Genomic DNA, 20,385 nt, shown 5'->3' on the forward strand with positions numbered 1-20,385 from the left:
AGCACCGCCTGATTGCACTTTCTGAGACTCTTCAGACTTGTGTCTAAAAAAAGAATTGATTAGGAGGATGAATGCCATGTCTGATCATTAAATATTTAAACCTGGCAGGCTTTCAAAAGTGGCAGGCTTGCTAGCCTGTGAAAACACCCTTGTTTCACCAGATCTAACTTGCCATTGTTAGTTTTCAGAAGACTTGAGGTAATGTGTACGTGCAATTTTATATCCAGTGGTTTTTAAGAGAAAATGAGGACAGAGACGCAAACAAGGAGTGTGCCTTTAATTGTGTCTTGTAGATTGGAACAAGTAATCATACATTAAGAAATGTAGCTGGGAGAATGCATTTGTCTCTCCCTGGTGTGGGACTGAAAATGCTAATGGATCAGTGCCCAAAATGAAACAAACACAAATAAATATTCTAACCCATCTATCACATTGATCACAAACACAGGAAATAGTATCTTATTACATGGACTGTGAATGCAGTTTCTGCTACAAAATTCTGTATACAGAAGTACAGAGAATCCTCTAGGTGCTAGGACATTGGAGTCTTGTACTGCTCTCTCTCCATTGTATTCTTTTCCATCTCTATTTTCTTTCACTTAATAATTCTAGCACCATGGGAATTTTTATCTATTCCTTTTTTCAAGAACAAAATTCCAGTTGTTGACAGTTTTTTCTTGCTGTGCAGGATGTTGTATTTACAAGCATTTTGGAAGAATCTAGCTGCCCAGTCAAGTCATACTGCTAGTAAGAGCCAGTCTTTTTCCAAAAGAAATAATAATCTCAGCCCTAGGGATGTAAAGATATTTATACCAGTTTAATCACAGCTATCACAAAGAATCAACTGATAATGAACAGAGCTCTTTGCAGGATGTAAAGTTTAAGCACAGACATAACCTCTGTGTGCAGTTTGGGATCTGAACAGCATAGATGAGCTGGAAAAAGAGGACCATGGTGCATATTCCGAAGACGGCCAGGTAGCGAGGGAGTAAGAAACATCACCAGCCTTTGTATTTCAGCTCCAACAGCTGCAGCTGTCATACATTCAAGTGATGCTGCTATCTACGCACTTGGTGTTTGTGGTTTTCCTCCAGGCAGTTGCCATCTATCGAGGTAGGTCATAAAAACAACCCGACCCACTTGTGTGATAGATTTGTTTTGTAGACTCTTTTTCACGATAAGATTTTGCTATGTGTTCATTTGGACAGAGCGTAGTTTCCATTTTGGTGGTGGTGGGGGGTTGCTATAATTAACTATCAGCATGTCATAATTATGAATTATGTGATCATTATCATCATTATTCATCATTGTGAATTATGAGTATTATCATCCAGTGTGTGGTAAAACAAATGTATTTAAATAACTACAGATAACACAACATTATATATATGCTACATTTGTCAAAGACTGGTTTAGTAGTCTGACTGGTTAACTAGCAGTCATCTTTTGATCATGACATCTGTCAGAACTAGTAAAATATGAGTCAGTTTGATCTCTGTTCCAGTTTAAAATTGGAAATCTGTATAAAGGCCATAGTAATGTGTTTGTTGAGCAGCCACTTTTATATTTTGTATTCCAAAAAGTAGTTTCCTAATCCAGTGCTAATTCAGTGAGGCATAATATGTTAGTGTCTCTAATAACACGCTGTAGTTTGTATACTCAGAAGGATAACCACTGTTCAGTGCTTAAGGATTGCTTTGTGCCCTGCATCGCTCTTGTAGATTAATTTCTCCTTAATCCACTGTACCTTAGAAAGGAAACTTCAGCTGGGATGCTGCATCTTGTCTTCAAATGTTAATGCCCTTTGCCTATGAGTTCCTGGCCTGACCTTCCAGCATGCATAATGCAAAACTTGGCACAAGCTCACATGTGGATCCCTGTAAAGAACAGAAATCAAGCTGGCTTCTTGACTTCTTATGGCAAGTTCATAGCAAACAGGCCTGATCATGAATGCAGTGCTGAGTCTGCTAGGGCATCAACTGAAAATAAAGGTGTGGCTTTCAGGGAGGGTAGAGGCTGAGGTGGCTTGAGGATGTGAGTCTCCACAGAGCAGCCGGGCAAGCAGAGTGGCCAGTGAGGCAACTTGTGATAACGATTGAGAGTAAATATAAAGAGCAGTAAGGGATAGAAGATGCTAACTGAAGAGGGAGCAGGGGAGAATATTTTATTTCTGACAGGTAGTCAGTATTTACAAAATAAAAAGCAAATGGCAGAGTAAACAGTTCTTCTTTAAGGCCCTGTTTTGTGACTTGAATGGGGTTTCGGTTATTTTAAGGATGCCTATTGCAGTGCAGTAAAAACACAGAGAAGACAAGACATACTGGTCTTAAAACACCACAATTCCCCTGGAGCTTACCTTGCTGAAAAGCTCAGCTTTTCTGTGTTTCTACTTCAGCACAATCCATATACATTATTTTTCCTGAAGTAAAAAACTGTATCCTTTGACTGTGAAGACAAGTGATCTGAAAGAACAGGTTTGAGAGCTGAATATTAGGTGACTGCCTCAGGACCAATGGACAGACAACATGACTGACCCTAAAATATTTGGTAGCCATGTAGCTTCTGTCTTATTTCATGCATTAAAAGATTCCTCTGCTCATGATGAACATAATCTTTCTTTAGAAGGAGCAGAACCTGAAGACATGCTAGCCAAGAGAAAAAAATTATCTGCAGCGACTAGATGGATTATGCCTCCTGCCAAGGTGTTCACTGATGACTCCTGCACTGCTATGGAGTCCCGTGCTTCCTAATAAAGATGACTAAATTTCACCTACATGCAAATCATGGGAGGAAGAGCATGGAACTGGTTTAGTATAAGAAAAGGAAGAATGAACATAAGAAGATAAAGGCCAGCTCATGCCAGCTCTCCTTATTTCACTAGCCAAGTGAAATAGCCTACTGGCCAAATTACGAGTTAAGCCATACCTGTTCGCTAGGGCTTTGGTACATCTTCCAGGAGTACAAAATGGGAGGTGATTACAACGTGGAGCTGACTTACTCCTTGTCCATGACATAGTGTCCCAAGTTTGGCTGTGAGGCTCTGGAACTTGTTTCTCACCCTGCTATTAAGAATGCTCTGGATTTGATAACTAAGTCTGGGGGCTAAATCCTCCCCCTGAGGGAAAGGTGGAAAGATGTTTGACTGGGTTCTTGTTGAGAAGGTTGTGTTAGTGCTACTTTTACTACACCGTGTTATTGATGACTATACAGTGATTTGGGACTTTGTTTTCATTATGTCAAATCTCTGTAAAGTATTTGCAAGGTTATTTGTATCTGTAATTAGCATTAACTGACTTCTAAACCCTAACCACAGAGGGAGATTTGTTTCTTTACGACCATTTTTTTCCCCTGGTCTTGCTGCTATGATTGATCTGAGAACAGCAAAGATGTCCACAATTCCTATGCTTTGCAAACTGAACAGAACTCATCTGAAGCATGATTCAAAATTACAGATGATTAAGATAGTGAGGGCACACAATAACTTGTCAGATACTTGGTATGAAAAAATTGATCTTATAAAATAGAATGACTGTATCCCGTTGTATAGTAAACAGCTTTAAGTGAAAGGCAGATCACATGCTTTCGGTTTGGCACAGTGGTGTTGCATTGCTCAATTTTCAGTTGGCATTGCGACTGGACATGAGAGCATAAAGTGCAATGCAGCACTCTGGACTGAAGCATACTTAATATGCCACATATTCAAGGAGTTAAGGGTATTTTTCCTCCTATTATTCTCTGCTACAATCTGATTGCTCTAATCATTAAGAACCTGCTTCTAATTGCCGGGCACAGTTCATTCATGTCCAGCCTATACTCTTTGTGCTTGTGCCAACCATATCTTTTAGATTAAATAGTTCCAAAAAGCAGTCCAGAAGCCAGAGTTGGAAATCAGGATTGCCTTTGCGATGTGTGGAGCTGTCCTAGACTAATTCATGCCCTTCTAATAGAGGTGGACAGTATTCACCCTGTGTTGAGTACCAGCACCCATCTAATTTTTTAAGAGCTGTTCAAGCTACCTCATTCTTGCTGCTGTGCAGGGATGTATATCACCCCCCTTTACTAATGAATCACATTAGCTGATACATTTCCCCCCTACACACTCATTTCCTTGACTCAAATTGTGTAAGTAATTGCACTTTGAATACTTGAAATGAATGAAAAGTGGTATAATGATGCTATGCTATCAAGAAATTCTTCTGTTTTTTCCCCTGTCAGGACTGCTGAGGGAAGCGCTCAGTCCCTGCAACAGCCCGGAGCTGTGTCTGAGTAAGCAGGGGACCAGCCAGCAGGAAAGGAGAGAGGCAGGAGAGCCCCGCAGCTCTGGACCACCTCCTGCCCTCCTCCTAACTGTGAGGTGCCCCTTGCTGGCCCAGCCCAACAGCAGTGGCCTTGGGGAGAGTTCCCAGCCCTGCCTGCACCCTGGGAAGGAGCCGATGCCACCCTGCTGCCGGCCACCCCACACCAGGGACAGAGAGAGCAAGGTAGGCACGTGTGCTGAGGATGGTTAACTGGTTGTTAGTAATTGTACAGAAAGGAGAAGGGGAGGGAGACAACTTGGAGTTTAGGGGGAAGCTGGAACCTCTCTTGTCTCCAGCAGCTGGTGAAAAAAGCAGCAGGCAAAATCACATTTCCTAACTGTGATAGCTGGGGACACACAGATGCACACTCACATGGAGGGTCCCCCAAGCCCGCAATCTAGTATTGAAAACCAGCCTCATGACTGTGGACATATTTTGGACATGTGTGATACTGTTGTCACGTATCTCCCATAGGCCGTGCATTTCTGTTTGGGAAGAGGAGGGAGAGAAGGGAAAGGAAGAGGGATGACTCACGAGTGCTGAACTTTTGAGGAAAGCACGGCTGTAATCCCAGACCATGTGTCTGGGGAGATTGCTCTGAACAGTGCTTACTTACGTAGTGCTTTCCCTTCATCCTCCTCCACCTCGAAAAGATCAGTCAGTTTTGCCACACAAAGCAAAAGAGAAAAGATTTCCAGGAATAAAATTAATGCTTTAAGCAAGTGAAGTCATCAGTCCCATTACTATGTATCTTACAAATGGGTAAGATCTTGTGCGGAATGGAAGTGGACAGAGAAGTAAGATAGTTTGGAAGACGACCATGTGGTTGACATAGGAAGCTGGTTACTTCATATCGTGCGACCTCTTCCAGATCCCCTGTCTCAGATCAAGCACTGTATGTTATAGGACTTCTGTTTATTTTTCCTCGTGAAAAAAAGCCCTGCTAAAACCTGTTTGTGGCAGTTTTACCAGAAGTTGCACACTGCTGTTTCTTGTGATTATGGTTGGCTAAAAGAGTGTATACTTCTATCTCCTATAAATCTCACCTTTGTAATGATATGAGCACATACTTTGTCTGGTACCTAAAAGTGGAAAAGAACCAGAAAGAATTCAGCGCCTAAGCTATCTTTTTAAAACCATGTTCTAGAATACTGTGGGTTTTTATCAGCTAGGAAAATTGCGCACAAATGAAAGCATTGCTAAAACACTGGTGGCTGGATACTGGATGAAGACAGCTATCTGCCCTAACGTCTTTCAGCGATTCTTGTGTTCCTACTAAAGTCCGTGACAGTTATCTGAGAGTTTGTCCTCCTCGCTGTCCTGTACTGTCTCATCAGTTGTCCTGCTGCAGCTTCCACTTCAGGCCCTGTTATGGCAGCTCTGGTTCACGCAGGCGATGCCAAACACGAGCAAATGATGCTACTCGGGAGCACAAGCGTAGGCTTTCTCATCGGCTTGCGCCACAGCTCAGTGCCTCATCCTTCATCACTGCAAAATTGGGGAAAATTTACCGGGATTATTCTTCTGTAACTTCAGCTGGTTTTACTGAGCTCTCTGGCCGTATCATCCCTTCTTTAACACCATTTTCACTTCACTATTGTAATTCTGTTTTTTGACAGACGCGGTGGTCGCCTTGGCCGTTGCCGGGAGAAAAGCCCGCCTGTGGTGAGGTGCGCTCTGCGTGTGCCCTCCGCCGCGGGAACTGCGTGCGGAGCGGCAATACAATTAAACGTAAAAAAGCGAAGCTCTCGGGCTAGTCAGTCGCATCCGAAGGCGCCGGCTTGCGGCTTTGTTTCCCGAGCCCGCCCTCCCGGGGCAGCCCCCGCGCCCCCGGCCGCGGGCAGCGCTCCCCGGCCCGGGGCAGGGCGGTGGGGCGGCCCGGGAAGGCGGCGGCCGGGGCGGAGCGGGGCGGCCGGGGCTGCGGGCCCGGCCCACCCGCCTTATAGCGCGGGGCGCGCCGCGGCAGCGCCAGCGCCGCCCGCCAGCCCGGCCCGCCGCGGCCGCGCCGCCGAGCCCTTCCCGCCCCAGGTGAGCGGGGCTCCGGGCCGGGCCGGGCCGGGGGGGCTTGGGGCTGCTTCTGTGGCGGCCGGCGTGCGTTCCCGAGTGACGAGCGGAGCCGGGGGGCGAGGGCGGGCAGGTCCTGTCGCTCCGCGCCGGGAGCGCGGCGTGGCCGGCTCGGGCAGCCCTTCTCGGGGCTGAAACGCCTGGCCGGGGAGGGAAACCGGGTCGGGTGTGCCTGCTGGGTGCGCATCGTGCGCTGCTCTCGCCTCCTCCGCCTCAGTGGCTTTACTTCACTTAAGATACCAGGGCTAGCTCGCTTCCTGTTTTTATTCTAATACTTATTTCTGCTTTTTTTTGCACTTAAGAACTGGGGTTGTGTTACTGGTACACTCAGAATTACTTATTTTATAAATCGCGAGAAAGACAAAGCATGCTAAATAAGAGCTTTCTTCCACTAGGAAGAAAAAGGTCTAACAGCACTGGTTGCTTAGAGGGATACTGCAAAACTTCTTACAATCTTGCCAGAAAGTGTGTTGCTGTGGCATGAACGGTTCGCTCTTACAGTCAGCGCCCCTGTTCATTAAAATTGGGGAAAACAACTCTTACTGCGTGTTCTCTTTGCATGCAGGACGTGTATGCCTGTCACTTCTTGCCCTTGTAGAGAAGCCTCTAAGCTTAATTTTTGGATCTGTGCCTCTGAATTTGGCTTTTAGGGAGGGGATTTGAAGTTCTTTTCTGACACCGTTTTTGCTGGAACTGTAGAGCTACTTCTGAGGAATGTTTGCAAAACCTTCTGTGGTGCCAGAGTTGATTTCTTGGAGAGTCTGAGAAAATTTTAAGGCTGCTTTGACGTGACCCTCCTGATGACTATTTTTTGTGAGGTTGAGAGGGTTTTTTTGGACTACTGTTCTTAACCTTCACCTTCTGATTATTATATTATGTTTGGCAAACGTATTTTGTTTTCTTCTGTTGGTGATTAATAATGGAAGATAGCAAATCCTGTGAACGTAGCTGCAGAGGGCTTGCGCTTTCACAAATGCAGCTTAGTATCTTGTCAAATCTAAAGAGGCTTAACTAACCTGTAGTGAGGATAATGTTTTTTTAAAAAAGTATGCATCTATGAAGACTTTGTGTGTTTACAGAAAAAAATTGTGTGCGCCAAAGAAAATGTAGGAAAGATGTGACTGTTCTCTGGCAATGGGTTTCTTTTCGCATGCTTACGTGGGGGTGTAAAAGGAGAGAAAACATGTTTCTTGCAAGTAGCCCTTTGCAGGGGCAGAGCTGAGGCTGGAGCTCGCCCCACAGCACTGTGTGCGTTGTGACACCCACGTGTGACGTGGCCAGCTGTGTGGTTGTGCTGCCTCTCTGACCCCTGTGTCCTGGGCACCTGCTTCTGGCTGCAGCGACCCTTTCCACTGCCCTGAGCTTCTGTCACTGTGGTTTGCCCATGGTTGCAAATATTTTGACCAGCATCATCCCTTTCTTTACTTCCGTGCATGTAAGCATAGAAATATTTGCATACAAATAATTTGAAAGTAGCCACATAAGGCCAGGTAATGCTGACTTCTGTCTTCTCTTAAGATTGTTGCTTTCTGGGTAGTGGTGTACTTTTGGTGAATCCAGTCTTTATATACACATGAAGAATTAAACGCACCTTGAATATGAATGTTATCTACTGCTAGTAAAGCTCCCTTACAGCAAACTGCCAGGCCATGTTGGTGTTTCACTGCACGAAATGTGGTTCTTTGGATGAAATGTGGTGTGGGGGGTTATTTCTAGGTGATAGGACCAGCAGGCAATGGCCAAGGTTGTTCGTGGTGCTAAGCTTGGCAGTGGCAGAAGTACAGAAATCCTTCCTCTGTTTCCATTTCACTGAGAGTGGGTTGTGGGGTGCAGAAACAGTTGGGGCCTGCTGGTTGTGGCTAGGGTGGCTTCAGGGTGAGAGCTGTTACTGATTTCACCTTTTTGTCTGTTTTTGTCTCAAGTTTCTATCAGAAACCATTTTTGTATCACTGCCCATGGGGTAGGCTTGGCAGGGATTCATAGTAACTACTTGAAACTTGGAAGAAGACTGTTGCGGATCATCATTGGCAAAATTTAATGAGATTGTAACTGTTCAAGTCTATGTTGATAAATATTCTGGATGTTGGTGACCAGAGTTGATGGTTAATCTGCCCCTCATCTGGAAAGTTTCTGAGAGAGACTAAGGAGAGGAATTGAGTTTGAGAAGTGCAAAACCCATCAACTTCCGCCTTGGAGCAGGGGAGGGGAGCGCGTCGGTGCGAGCCGGGATCCCTTCCCTTCCCTGGGCTGGGAGCTGCCTTCTGGGGGCTGCTGGGAGCAGCACTCTGCACAGCAGAGGGGTGGCGGTCTTTGAGGAGGAAAAAAGGAATGAAATGGCATGTTTGGTTTTTTTCTATGCAACAGTTTTAAAAAAACAAAACTCAGATCCTGCTTTTTGCAACAGGTTGATGTAGAGTACCAAACAAAAAAGACACAGCTGAAACACTGTGTAGAGAAACGAGAGATGCAGAGTGGTGATTTGGGTTTGCATGATGTGTCGCTCCCCAGTGCAGTTCAGATAAAATGAAAAATAGAGAGCATTCATCTGACTAACTGCTTTCTCTTTTCCCTCAGGGCAGGGTAGAGACAGTTGTTTTGCTTCCTTCTGTCTCAGTCTAATATTGTCTTTTCCTCATGTCTGAGGCAGCCCTCTGGACAGATCTGTAGTCTTCATTTCCTCTGCGTTCCGCACCAATCTCTGCTCATTTCTGTTCATCACTGCCTGCCCGGATGGTCTCTGGGGGCTGCAGGGGGTAACTCGGAGCCCGGGTGAAGCTGCCGTAGCCTTGCGCTGCTCTCTGCTCTCAGTTCTGTACTTTTGTTCCTCTGAGCTGACCTCTGCTAGCTAGGTAGCAGTTTCAGGATTTTTCTTTGTGCCTGTTCTTTTTCATGACGTGTGTGGATATAGCTCGGTGATATAACCCGTGTTACCAGGAGGAGCACTGAACGAGGCGGTGAATGGTGTCTGTGCAGTAGCTAACAGAGACAGTGCTGCATACGCGGCGCTGGACTCGCCCTGTTGCAGCATTGCTGCTTGCACAGCCTCCCCTTTCCGAGAATGAACAGCTGCCTCTTGGTGTTCGTAAACAGGCACGAGCGAGATCGCTTTGGAGGCAGACTTTGCTTTTTTTCCCTCAGCTTGTTACTAAGAAAAAAAGACATTAAGGAACAGAAGATGCAGAGATGGGAACCACTCTTTCATGAGGTGGCACCTCAGAACACCATCCCTGCCTTGGTGGCAGCTGTGAGGTGCATCTGGGAGACAAACCAAACTGACGCTTTCTTTGTCGCTGCGCGGTGCAGAAGGACACTTATTTAGCTTCCATTTCTGTCATTTTTGGGGCATGTGGAGTACATTAAAGTGGTGCTTCTGTTGTTTGCTCTCCCCAGGGAAGCTGTAAAATACCATACAAGTCAAGTCTCATCTTCTCAGGCTTGGCCGTAGGGCTTACGGGTAAATGGGGCGTGGGTTCTGCCCTGGGAGCCTGACCTCGTGCTAATGGACAGGGCTTCAGCAGCCTGGAAGCCCCCTCCCGCTTCAGTTAAATCAGGTTTCCTTTGAGCGGCTCCTCCGATGCTACAGTCTTACTGACTGATTTCAGAGGTTTGCTGGTTCTTTATTTGCCATTGGTTTGAGGCTGTTGCACAGCTGCTTTTTTCATTAGGTTGATTTAAAATATAGATAAATAATGAAGTAACCTAAGAAATCCTTTTTAAATAATGATTCAGTAGCTTGGAGGTAATGACGCTCGCATTAAGAGGTTGCTGCGTTATTAATGCAATTTAGAAACTGAACAGTAGTCTAAAGCAAACGAACATTACATTTTTGACCCATTATCCATGGTGTGAGCGTTAGGCTCCGCAGGCTAATCTAGCACTTGCCTTGAATTCTGCATTTCTCCAGGGAGGAGCTGGAGATAGGGTGAAGGTCTTGACAGATGTTTAAATACTAGGGTGTTTCAAGGACAGCAAATGTGAATTTGGCCCTTGGGTTCTTGCCGGGCTGTTTGGGTAATAATTCTGTTTGGTGCCCTGTGACATTTCACCTAGCAACGGGGTCTGGGACGGGAAACCTGGGGTTGAGCTGCAGCCTCCCTTTGAAAGGTGACCAGATAGTGGAGGGGTAGAGGCACACAGAAAACAAAATAACCTGCAGTTAAATCCCTGGGTGGTTTTCCACCAAGAGCAGCGCTGCAGGGAAGGGCTCTATTACAGTTTTCTGGAAAAAGCAAGTAAGCCTGCGTGTGCCGCGTTGCAAAGCCGTGTTCCTTACCCCGATGGCTCTGTGCCTGATCTGATCACAGACTGCTTTGTGTGGCACGAAGGAAAACAGAGAACCGTGACCTGATAGTTTCTCTTGAATATTAAACCATGCTGGTCCTTTGCCATGCGTCATGAGCAGCATATGACCTCGGAAGTGGCAGAGCATTAAGAGCTAAGGTTGATCCCAAGAAGGAAAGCAAAGTACGTGTTGTTGCTACTTTGCGTGGGAGCTCATGAGCTAACACGCTGGGGACTGCTGCGAAACTGGGGTGGGAAGCCAAGCTGGATCGAGCGTTGAAGGTGCTGCAGCCGTGAGACAGCAGCGGAGCGTGGCCAGCGTGATGAGCGCTCCCACACTGCGCTGTAGGACCCTGTAGCAGTGGGTCTCTGTCTTGCTCAGCTGCGTGTAGTGCGCTGCATGTCACATCAGCAGCGGTGTATGTGTCCTGTGGTGGAGGACAGACTGCCAGTTGGTGTGGAGACGCAGCTGCCTCCTGCAATTGCAGCTTTTTGATGACTAACAGTAAAAAAAAAAAAAAAAAAATCTGAGAATCAGAATGTGAACCTCTGCTTCCAAAAGGCTGTTTATGCAGGTGACTGTTGGGATAAGGAGTAGGGAGGTTTGTAGCCAATCCAGCATCTGACGTTCACCTTGCCTTCCCAGTGCTGGTTTTGGGCAGGGTGGGAGGGATGGTGTATTTGGGCAATTTGGGCAGGGTGGCAGCTCTGCCATGGGGAGTCATGCTGCTTTCCTTCAGGCACAACTCTGCATCTTAAACCTTTTGGAGAAGCACTGCTTTTCCCAAGCTTTCAAAATCTTTGCCACTTGCTATTTAAGAGATTGTCCAGACAAAGAGTAGTCTGTGTCCAGGAAATAAACATTTAATCTTGCCTGTCCAGTTGGGGAGGAGTTCTCTTTTTATGTTACTACTCGTTTAATGTTTGGTTTGTTTACATTGCGCAGCCAGTCAGGTTGACCAAGGCACTCTAGTGATATGGACTATATTGTTTTACGAGCTCCTGCCTTCTCAGTGATTATTGTTTGGTGGCTTTTTATGGTGGCTTATTATTGTTTGGTGGCATATCACGAAGGAAAAATCCTTCGTGATATGATTTCAGAAGGCTGGTCAAAGGCATTCACTTGTTTTCAGTTATGTCAGTTACTTGATTAAAGTAAACCACTGCATGACTACAACTTCTTGCCAAAAAGCAACGTAAAAGAATTTCCTGTTTACAAAATTTACACCTGTTACTGAGGTATAAATAAATGATTCGGATTTTTTCATCCAGCTCAGCAAGGCAGTGCCTGTCTGTGCAGTGGCATGTACAGACCAGGAGCTCTGCTGACAGCAGCTGGGAAAGGCAGAATTTACTTGGCTGTGTAGATTGTGACTCTATTTCCTCCAATATTTGGAGAAAATCTAGCAATGGGGACTATGAAACGTGGTGATAGCCTTTTCATAGAGCCTGTTTGTGATGGAGACTGGTAGAAAGAGTTCTTAAAGTATTTCAAAGTATTTCACATGGTGGGTTTTTCATTTTACTGTTAGGGGAGAGAGTAAATAAGAGTGAATATTTGTATTCACTTTCTGCTTTATGGTGTTATGGAAAGCATGTCTGAAAAGTGAACTTACACAAGTCCCAGTTTCTGCATAAACATGCACTTTGTTTCCATGCAGAAAGGCTGCTTTTCCCTATCCCAGGAACTGTGGCGGAGTCCTAAAAATTATTCTCACTGATGTTTAGAACACAGGTTCTAGAGGAGAAAATGTATCTTTATATATATATATGTGCAGCTCTACTGTCCTCCGATATTATTTTTTAAAATTTTATTTTTACTTTTCCCCAGTACCAGGTTTAGGCAAGAAAGGTCTCTCTCCCTGGGGACATGAGATGTACTGCACTGTCTTTTACCCACAGTAGCAGGGTCTTCAGAAAAGAAACTCACTGCTGGAGCCAGGCCAGGCTGAATCTGGCAGAGCTGCTGCACAGGCACTGCCGACATCATCCCCGGTCACGGTGTCACCATACTGCTGCCTGCATGGTCAGTTTTTCACATGCTGACCTTTCCCACCTTTCCGTCCCTCAGGCTTTTCATGTAGACAGACCTCTCCTGAAAATCCTCCCAGAGGAATAAAATAAGAAACAAAGGTAGTGCAGAGCTGTCTTGGCATTTATCACAGCCCTGTGGGGAGAGAAGTGGTTTTGCTGGTCACTCCCTAGGCTGGTATAGCTGAGGTCTGGGATCCTTATCGAATTTGTTCTTAAACATTTTAGTGTGGCTGGGCTGCAGTGCTGCCCTCTGCCCTGGCACGGATCCTGAGGATGAACTCTCTCTCTGGTACCCCACCGATGTGGAGCTGTGCAGCCCGGGGTCTCCTGGCCACCAAGACCAGGGTGAACCCACCAGATGTGCATGCACCTGGTTTCCCAGTGCCATGACATGACTTGTTCTGGACTTTCGGCTTGCTCCTGAGGCAGGTGGACGTGCAAGCTTACCTGGGGTTTCTTACGTGTGTAACACCAGGCTTCATGCAAAACATTGATCTAGATAAAAATAACAAAGGCACTGTTACACATTTCCCTGCCTTTGTTTTCTCGCTGATCTTGAATCTCTCTTGGTTGTGGGTCTGTTTCAGCTTCTGTCACTCCTGTACAGGCCCTTTGTGCACCGTGTTAAACCCCTGTGGGAAGGACTGCACCCCAGCGCTGTGTGCATGGGGCTGCTGTAGGAAAGAGCACCCCAGCAGCCCTTTCCTCCTGACGGCAAGCGTGACTCCTGCCTGCTTTTGGCAGGAGAGGCTGTGGGTCCCAGCTCGCAGGGTAGGCTGTTGGGCTGCAAATCTTGGATATATGGAAACGCTTCCCAGAGAGCCCTGTGTGAGAGGGTGTGTTGAAGATGCATCTCCATCCTTGGCGTGTCCCGTGGTGCGTGCGCCGGGCTTGTTCCCAGCTGGGCTGCTCGCCCTGTGCTCTGGGTGTGTGTGGCAGGCAGAAGCCCAGCTTGCTTTTGGGTTTCATCCATCACTGTCAAGACTGCCAGCTGGCTGTCAGTGCACCCTGCCCTAGGTACATATGGTTTTCTAGGTTTGGCCATTTTCTTGGCTCCTTCCACCAGGCTTGGTGCAGGAGCCCTGGCGCTAGCTGGTAGGTCTGGATACTCCGTTGTGCTGCTGGTGTGTGTGGCTACGTGCACGTGGGAGGCTGCTATCAGCTCCCAGTGAGCAAATCTGGAAAATGTTAACTTCTTAAGGTCATGTAACTGTTAGCACATGGCCAAACAGGTAAATTGAATCAAAATAATCTTTCATAAAGGCACTCACTGCCATTGCTGTGGGCAGTGTTTGCTCTGCTTGTGTGTCCCATTCCCTCTGTGTTGGCAACTGAAGTAGATACAGCTGTTTGGGTTAGTGACTGCTGTAATACAATGCTTAGTACAATATTCTATTAAACATGTGCTTCTATATTTATTGATTTTTGGTTTTATACCTGAAGAACATACATGCCTCAAGATTCCTGTGCTTTTTTTCAACTGTAACAGTTGATTTTTACCTTCCCTGAAAAGCTTATGTTGCCCGTTCCCTTGCTTTGGTCTGTGTTGGCTTTTGAGCATTAACACAGTAGACATAAATAATAGCAACAGCATCTGTGATTCTGGACAGCTCTGTCCTGTTCCATACACTTCCAGCACATCACTGGAGCCACGGCTCTCAAAATCACAGTGTGGTAAATCGTTTTGTTGATGTGTAAGTAGGCACGAAATCCAGCCTCGCACACGTGCCTGTGCTGGCACTGCGGTTTTGCAGGCAGTAAAACACAATACGACTCCTTTTGCCATTTAGCTGGCTCTGAACATAGACAGTGGATGTGCTGAGCAAGAAAGACAAGTTTGTGTGCACATGGTAATTGGGGAAAGCAATCAAACTCCCTGTAGGTCCATTTTCTCATTAGTTGGCTAAGAACTATGCATTGTCTACAGTAGACTTGCTGGACTATTGGTATTGTAAGCCATTTTTGAGACTAAAAAGAATTTTTTTCCTAGACGTCTAAAGTGTATTATCAGTGATGTTTTCCAAACTGGAAAACACGTCAAGGGGATGTGATGGAGGATTTGTATAACGTGTAGTTTCCAGAGGGTTCAGGATGTTTATTGAAGTGGCTGCTGTCCCTGAAGCAGTTCTGGAGGCTGTGAGCTCTGGGTGTGTGCTTTGGCTATATTACTATTCATGCAATCACAGATTTGATTACACCATATAGGGACTACCTGTTTGTCAGTGCAGTAGACCACACAGATCCATCTAAAGCAGGAGCTCACAGTGGGGATAGTTGTGCTGCCGAGGCTGAGCTGAGGGGAGGTCTAACGAGAGGTAAGGTAAAATATTTTCTGTTTTGCAAGTAGTTTGGTTATGTAAGAAAAAACAGATTTGTGCAATGTGTATTTACTTAGTGCTTGTCCTATAGACTTTAGTTAAACAAATTAAGACAATTTCAGTTTGGGAGTCAAGAGCTAAGCGTTAATTGTATAGTGTTGATGAAGCACTTGCCTCCTGGTGGAGTGTGAGTATGACTTTTGCTTGTGAGCGGCGTTCACGAATGCAGAGCATGAAGAGCCACTGCCTCAGTCTCCTTTTCACCAAAAGCAGAATGGAACTTCTCGTAGGGAGGTTTTTTGGTCTTGGGGCAGGCACCTTGGCAGTGGGTGTGCTGCGTTCTGCTTGCTGCTGCGGGGCAGAGGTTTCGGCCGCAGGAGGGGCAGGTGCTGGGAAGGGCTCAGCAGTAACGAAGCCTTGCCACCACCGAGACGCAGGCTGAGGAGGCACAGCACAGTTGCCCGCTGGCAGAGGAAAGCGAGGGAGCATTAACTCCCTCTGTTAAGCTGGTTTGCAAGAAGTCTTTTTTCAGGTCTCGTTCTCTCCGGTGATATGATCCAGACTGGAGCGAGACTGAGTCTGGATTTGAGCAGGGAACCACGGCTGGCTATCGTCAGCCTGATGAACCTCTGCGGCTCGGTCAGGGTTTTGTATCCAAAGGTGCGGACATGGCTAGTCCTCACCATGCTGCTGCGAAGGAGGTTGTTATCTCTGCTTCAGAGCTGAGGAAATGAGGACACTGAGGGGGGTCTCAGGGCCACAAGCGGAAGCTTGAGTGCAGCACGGTGAGATATACTGTAAATTGGGTGAGAAATATGGTGGAGGGAAGAAGTAAAACAAATGCAATTGTTAAATGGGCCAGTGATCTGTGAGCATATATATATATCAACTTTCTCCATTGAAATTTAGGTCTGTCATCCCATCTCCTGTCTTAAGTGTGTGTGTTTAAAAATGTTCCCTTTTGTTTGATTTTAATGGAGTGTGCATTTCTACACCTCCGAGTGCTCTATCAGTTAGGATAGGCTGAATATGCATTTCATCAAGCTGTCTTTGCTGGAGTGATGAAGCCAGTTGCTAACTTTTCATGCAGGTGGAATGTAGTTTTAAAACTTTGCTGTGGTAGAAAAACCTATTGTGGGTTCAGCCACTTGTGTGGGGAGCAGTTGTGCTGCTGGAGCCTGGGAAGTAGGGTGCAGGTAGGAAACTGTGGGACAAGATAGGACAGGAGGAGACTTTAATGGAAATCAAGAGCATTTCTTTGTTGCTCAGCAAAAATCACTGTTGTGTCAGATACAGAGGATTTTCTGTTTCCTAAAGTATTTCAGTAAATTGTATATTTGTTGGTCATTAATTGATATTGATGCAGGTTCCTAATGACATCTCAATCACAAACCTTTTGTGTAATTGATTTCTGAGAGATCTAACTGAAATATATTCAGGTTATTAGACTAGGGTGCTTTAAAATATGTATAGGAGGTGTCAGGCAGTGAGCCTGGGAGATGGCCTGTGCATTGGGACAGCCAGAAAATAGAACCAGGCCTGGCGAAAAGGAGCCTGGGGTCTGTGGGTGCCTCACGGTACTGGTGTGATCGTTATTTGTGAGGGGTTTCTGACTCTGCACCCTGCCATCTGCCTCTCGCTCTAATGCTGGCAGATGAAATATCCTCAGAGGATTATTTTTTCCTTTGCCAATACTGTATGCCTCATAAATTTCCATAGTTGTAGATCTTTGTAATGTGAACTGTTTTCCCCTATTGAAAATGTTGATTAGGGAGGAAACACAGTAAACTAATTGTTGTGAGTAATGCTTGAGCCACATAAATATTTCAGGGGATTTCAGTAGCCTTAAAAGGCTCGAAGTTGCACATGAACAAACTTACCCATAATCGTGGCTGAAGTTCGTTATATCAGAGGAGGCTGAAAAAGGGAGAACTTTTTAAAAGTGCCTAGGGATTTACATATGTGTAACTATTCTTTATAATAGTATGACACTGTATAAGCCCATTTGCCTTGTAGATGAGCCCTAAGATGCTTAGACACAAGATACATGAGATATTTCTCATGTTTTGGTATAAATATTTTCTGCCAAAGTGAAATAAATCCTGCAATAAATTCACATGGGATGTGCCAGCATGGAAGTAATGGCAGAGGGAGAGCTTCAGACTTCCAAAAGCACTGAAGGAAGAGCTGAGTTGTGGAGCTCGAGAGCGAGCACTGGAAGGGACAGCTTGTTCCCTGTTCAGCCATAAATTGTACTTCATCTGGGAAATATGTAAGCTTACTGTGATTAAGTCTGTTTAGCAAGAATAAGATGAGATGTATTAAATGTTGCCTCTGCTATCCAAGAACAGAGTTCCCAGACTTGGCTAATGGAGGTGTGATGAAGGGAGCAGGAGTCTGGAGTGATCAGTACAATGGTTCTGTGCTGGAGACCATAAAATATTGAATAGATAATATCTGGTTTCTGGCCAAAACCGGGTAACTTGTTGACAAGCTAAATCTTTAGAAATATTTGATACTAGTAGGGTTTATTGTCTAAGAAAGAGTAATGGCAGCCATTCAAGTGACCAATCAGGGGAGTGATTTAGAAGTACTAAGATGTGTTTTTAAAAAGGCATAAGGTTTTTCTTTTGTACTTCGAAATTTAAAAGGAGGAGTGGGTAAACACCAGAAAGAAGCTTGTAGCTCCTCTTGCTCTGTATCCCATTTATGTCACTTCTGGTGGAAAATGTAAGGTTTAATTTACAAATAAGCCTGCACCCTTCCCTGTGTGCTCCTCTGAGCTAATGCTTCTTTCCCATTCAGTCCTTTGCATATTATGCCCTTCCCTTTCCTTTTCTTACGTTACTTGCTATGGTCTGTCTTTTGATCTTGCTGCCTGTCCTTAATTTCTCTGTAAAAAGGGCTACTCCTCACTGTCCACTAAAACAAGATTTTTTTTTTCACGTGACAGTCAAGCTGTGGGACTCCTTGCCACAGGATACTGTGGGTGCTAAAACATTATATGAGCTCAGGAAGGGCCTGAAAAAGCTCATAGGAGGTTATTGAATACCACGCAACCTTTAGTTGGCATTTATTTTAACTGTACATCAGGATGCTGGACAGATGTTGAGGGTAAGCACCACTGTGTACTCCCCTTATACTTAACTCTGGCCTCGGCAGCCACACCTGGCTACCAGCATCAGACCGACATCATCCTGATGTTTCCCCATTTCACTGCAAAAGTCCTTCATGCTTCCCTGTCCCTTTATTACAGCCCATATGGGACGTGTGAAGACTAACTCATATCTGGGGAAACCAACACTTGCTGCTGGAGGTGACGTTGTGTACTTGGCTCCAGGGAAAGAGCGCTTGGAGCAGGGCTTTGGGAGTTGGTGTATATGCATCTGCTCCTGGTTCTGGCAGTGCGGGTGTGCTGGCAATGATTTTGCAAGCAGCTGAGCAGTGCTGTGACACAGTGTCGCTGTGCTGCTACAGAAACAGCCGGGTTTGTAGACTGGCAGTTCATGCAGAAAGCAGTGGGCAGACTGAAAGCAAGGCCAGACAATGGGCATCGCACCCCAGGCTTGTGCTGGCTCAGCATCGTGATCTTGCTAGTCCAGGAGTGATGATTCACGATCTGCCTGCAGCCGTGCCTTGGACTGGCTCAGGTCTGGGCCATTAGCTGCCCCAGCAGCACGTGGATGGGTGTAACAGCTCGTCCCCACCGTGGTGGCTCCCACCCTGTCCCACCTATTTCGTTGGTGAGAGGCTGCTGTGTCCTTCTCGCATGCAGGCAATGCAAGGGCTGATGTGCAGGTCTGTCTCCCAGGCTTACTTCAAGCATGGTGCTCAGTAACCTGCAGATTGGCATGAGCGAGGAGATGAAGCTGTACACACAATCTTTAGACTTACCGTGGGCTTACATTTTGGGTAAGGTTACCTCTCTACTGTACGATGCGGCTTGGTGCTGGAGGTGCCCACGCTCACTGCACGGGACGGGGTTTCACTGCAAAGGACAGGCTAAGCCATGCAGACAGCAGCTCTGGTGCAGAGCACAGCTCGGTCTGTTCCAGCCTTAGCCTTGGCAATGCTATGGGCCCACTCTTAGCAGCGCTGCAGCCTTTCCCCCCCGCTGATAAGGCAGGGTTTCCCAGAGCTGCTGCAACACCACTTTTCCCTTGCTGTTTCCCTGCCCTTCTCATACTGTTCTCATGGCCTTGTGCCTGCAGCTATGATAGCGTGGGCATGATGGGTGCTCATGAGAATCCCCCCTCTTCCTGCTGTCCCTGCCTTGTTGTGGACTTTTTGATTGGTACTAGAGATAACCAAAGCAAAGTGAACAGCATTGCAGGTGATGGTCATTTAAATACTTGATGACATTAGCCAATAATATATGTGCAGAGGAACTTAAGTCACTGGGCAACGCTTGCACCTGATTAGCATGCACTAATTATCACCATCATCTTCATCCTTGCTCCGTAAGAGCCCCCAGAGGGGGATGCTTGCCTGGGACCTGTTATTGCTTGTCCAGGCTTGCCATCAGTTGGGGAGAGTTTTCCATCTCTTTTAATCTGTTCTTTAAACAAAAAGAGTTGGATAAGTGAGATTTTGTAAGCAGGCTGAAGTCTTGGACTTGTGCTGTAAGAGAGCATGAGGGGAGGTGTGCTGGTCTCAGGACAGCGCTGTGCCGTTCCCAGCTCGGCGACTGCTGCCCAGCATTGTCCGAGGAAGTTACCTTACTGCTGGGCGCCGTTGTGTTCTGCTCCCACTGAAATTCTTCTTGACAAGATGTGGGATGAAATACGGTCCTCTTCATGTTATTGTGCACGCTCTCCCTTTAGGCAGATCCTAGTGAGTGCTGTCACCTGTGGCAGCCAACACACTGCAGCTGGTTACAGCCTCCTGTGCTTGCTTACAAGCAAAGGACCCTGGCTAACTCTGTTCTGTGCTATTGGGAGCAAGAAGTTTGTGCAGCATCAATCACAGCAAATGCTGGATTTCCAGTGAGAGAGGATCTTGATTCCTCTGTATTTTTGATAGAATGAGCCACAGGGTATCACCATATATCCTTCAGTATAACCATAAACCAGTTGAAACATGTACCTAATCTAAGTATCCACTCTGTTCCTTAACCTAAATGCATTTTTTTAAGTGCGTCTGGCAGCTTACATGAACAGTGGAAAATACTGGACTGTAAGAAGTCCTCGTCTTTATCAATATACTTTAGAGGCTGCTGATGAGCTAGTTCCCCTCCCACCCCTTTCCGTGGTCCCTGCTGTGCCGGGCTGGTTTGTGCTGCTTGGGCAGCATTGCTTTCAGATGCAGCAAACTGCTTGCTAGAGGAGCAGAGGGGCAGCCACAGTGTTTGGGGAAAACGTGTTCGCTGCTGAGACTGCTTGGAAATAGCT

General features: G+C 46.2%; 1 protein-coding gene across 2 annotated transcripts in view; it reads left to right on the top strand.

The window, feature by feature from the left end:
* Positions 1–4,418: 4,418 nt before the first annotated feature.
* Positions 4,419–20,385, top strand: part of CARHSP1 (calcium regulated heat stable protein 1) — a 39,457-nt gene continuing 23,490 nt past the window's right edge. Inside the window, exons 1-2 of one of the 2 annotated variants that reach the window (XM_075514867.1) lie at positions 4,419–4,481; positions 5,918–6,029. In XM_075514867.1, coding sequence (XP_075370982.1) covers positions 4,434–4,481; positions 5,918–6,029 — 160 coding nt within the window. In that variant the 5' untranslated portion in view covers positions 4,419–4,433. Of the gene's footprint in view, positions 4,482–5,917; positions 6,030–6,184; positions 6,327–20,385 lie in introns of those variants that run through there. The other variant, XM_075514868.1, reaches the window with a different exon arrangement.

Source organism: Mycteria americana, chromosome 12 (assembly GCF_035582795.1).
Source record: "Mycteria americana isolate JAX WOST 10 ecotype Jacksonville Zoo and Gardens chromosome 12, USCA_MyAme_1.0, whole genome shotgun sequence".
NCBI lineage: Eukaryota > Metazoa > Chordata > Aves > Ciconiiformes > Ciconiidae > Mycteria > Mycteria americana.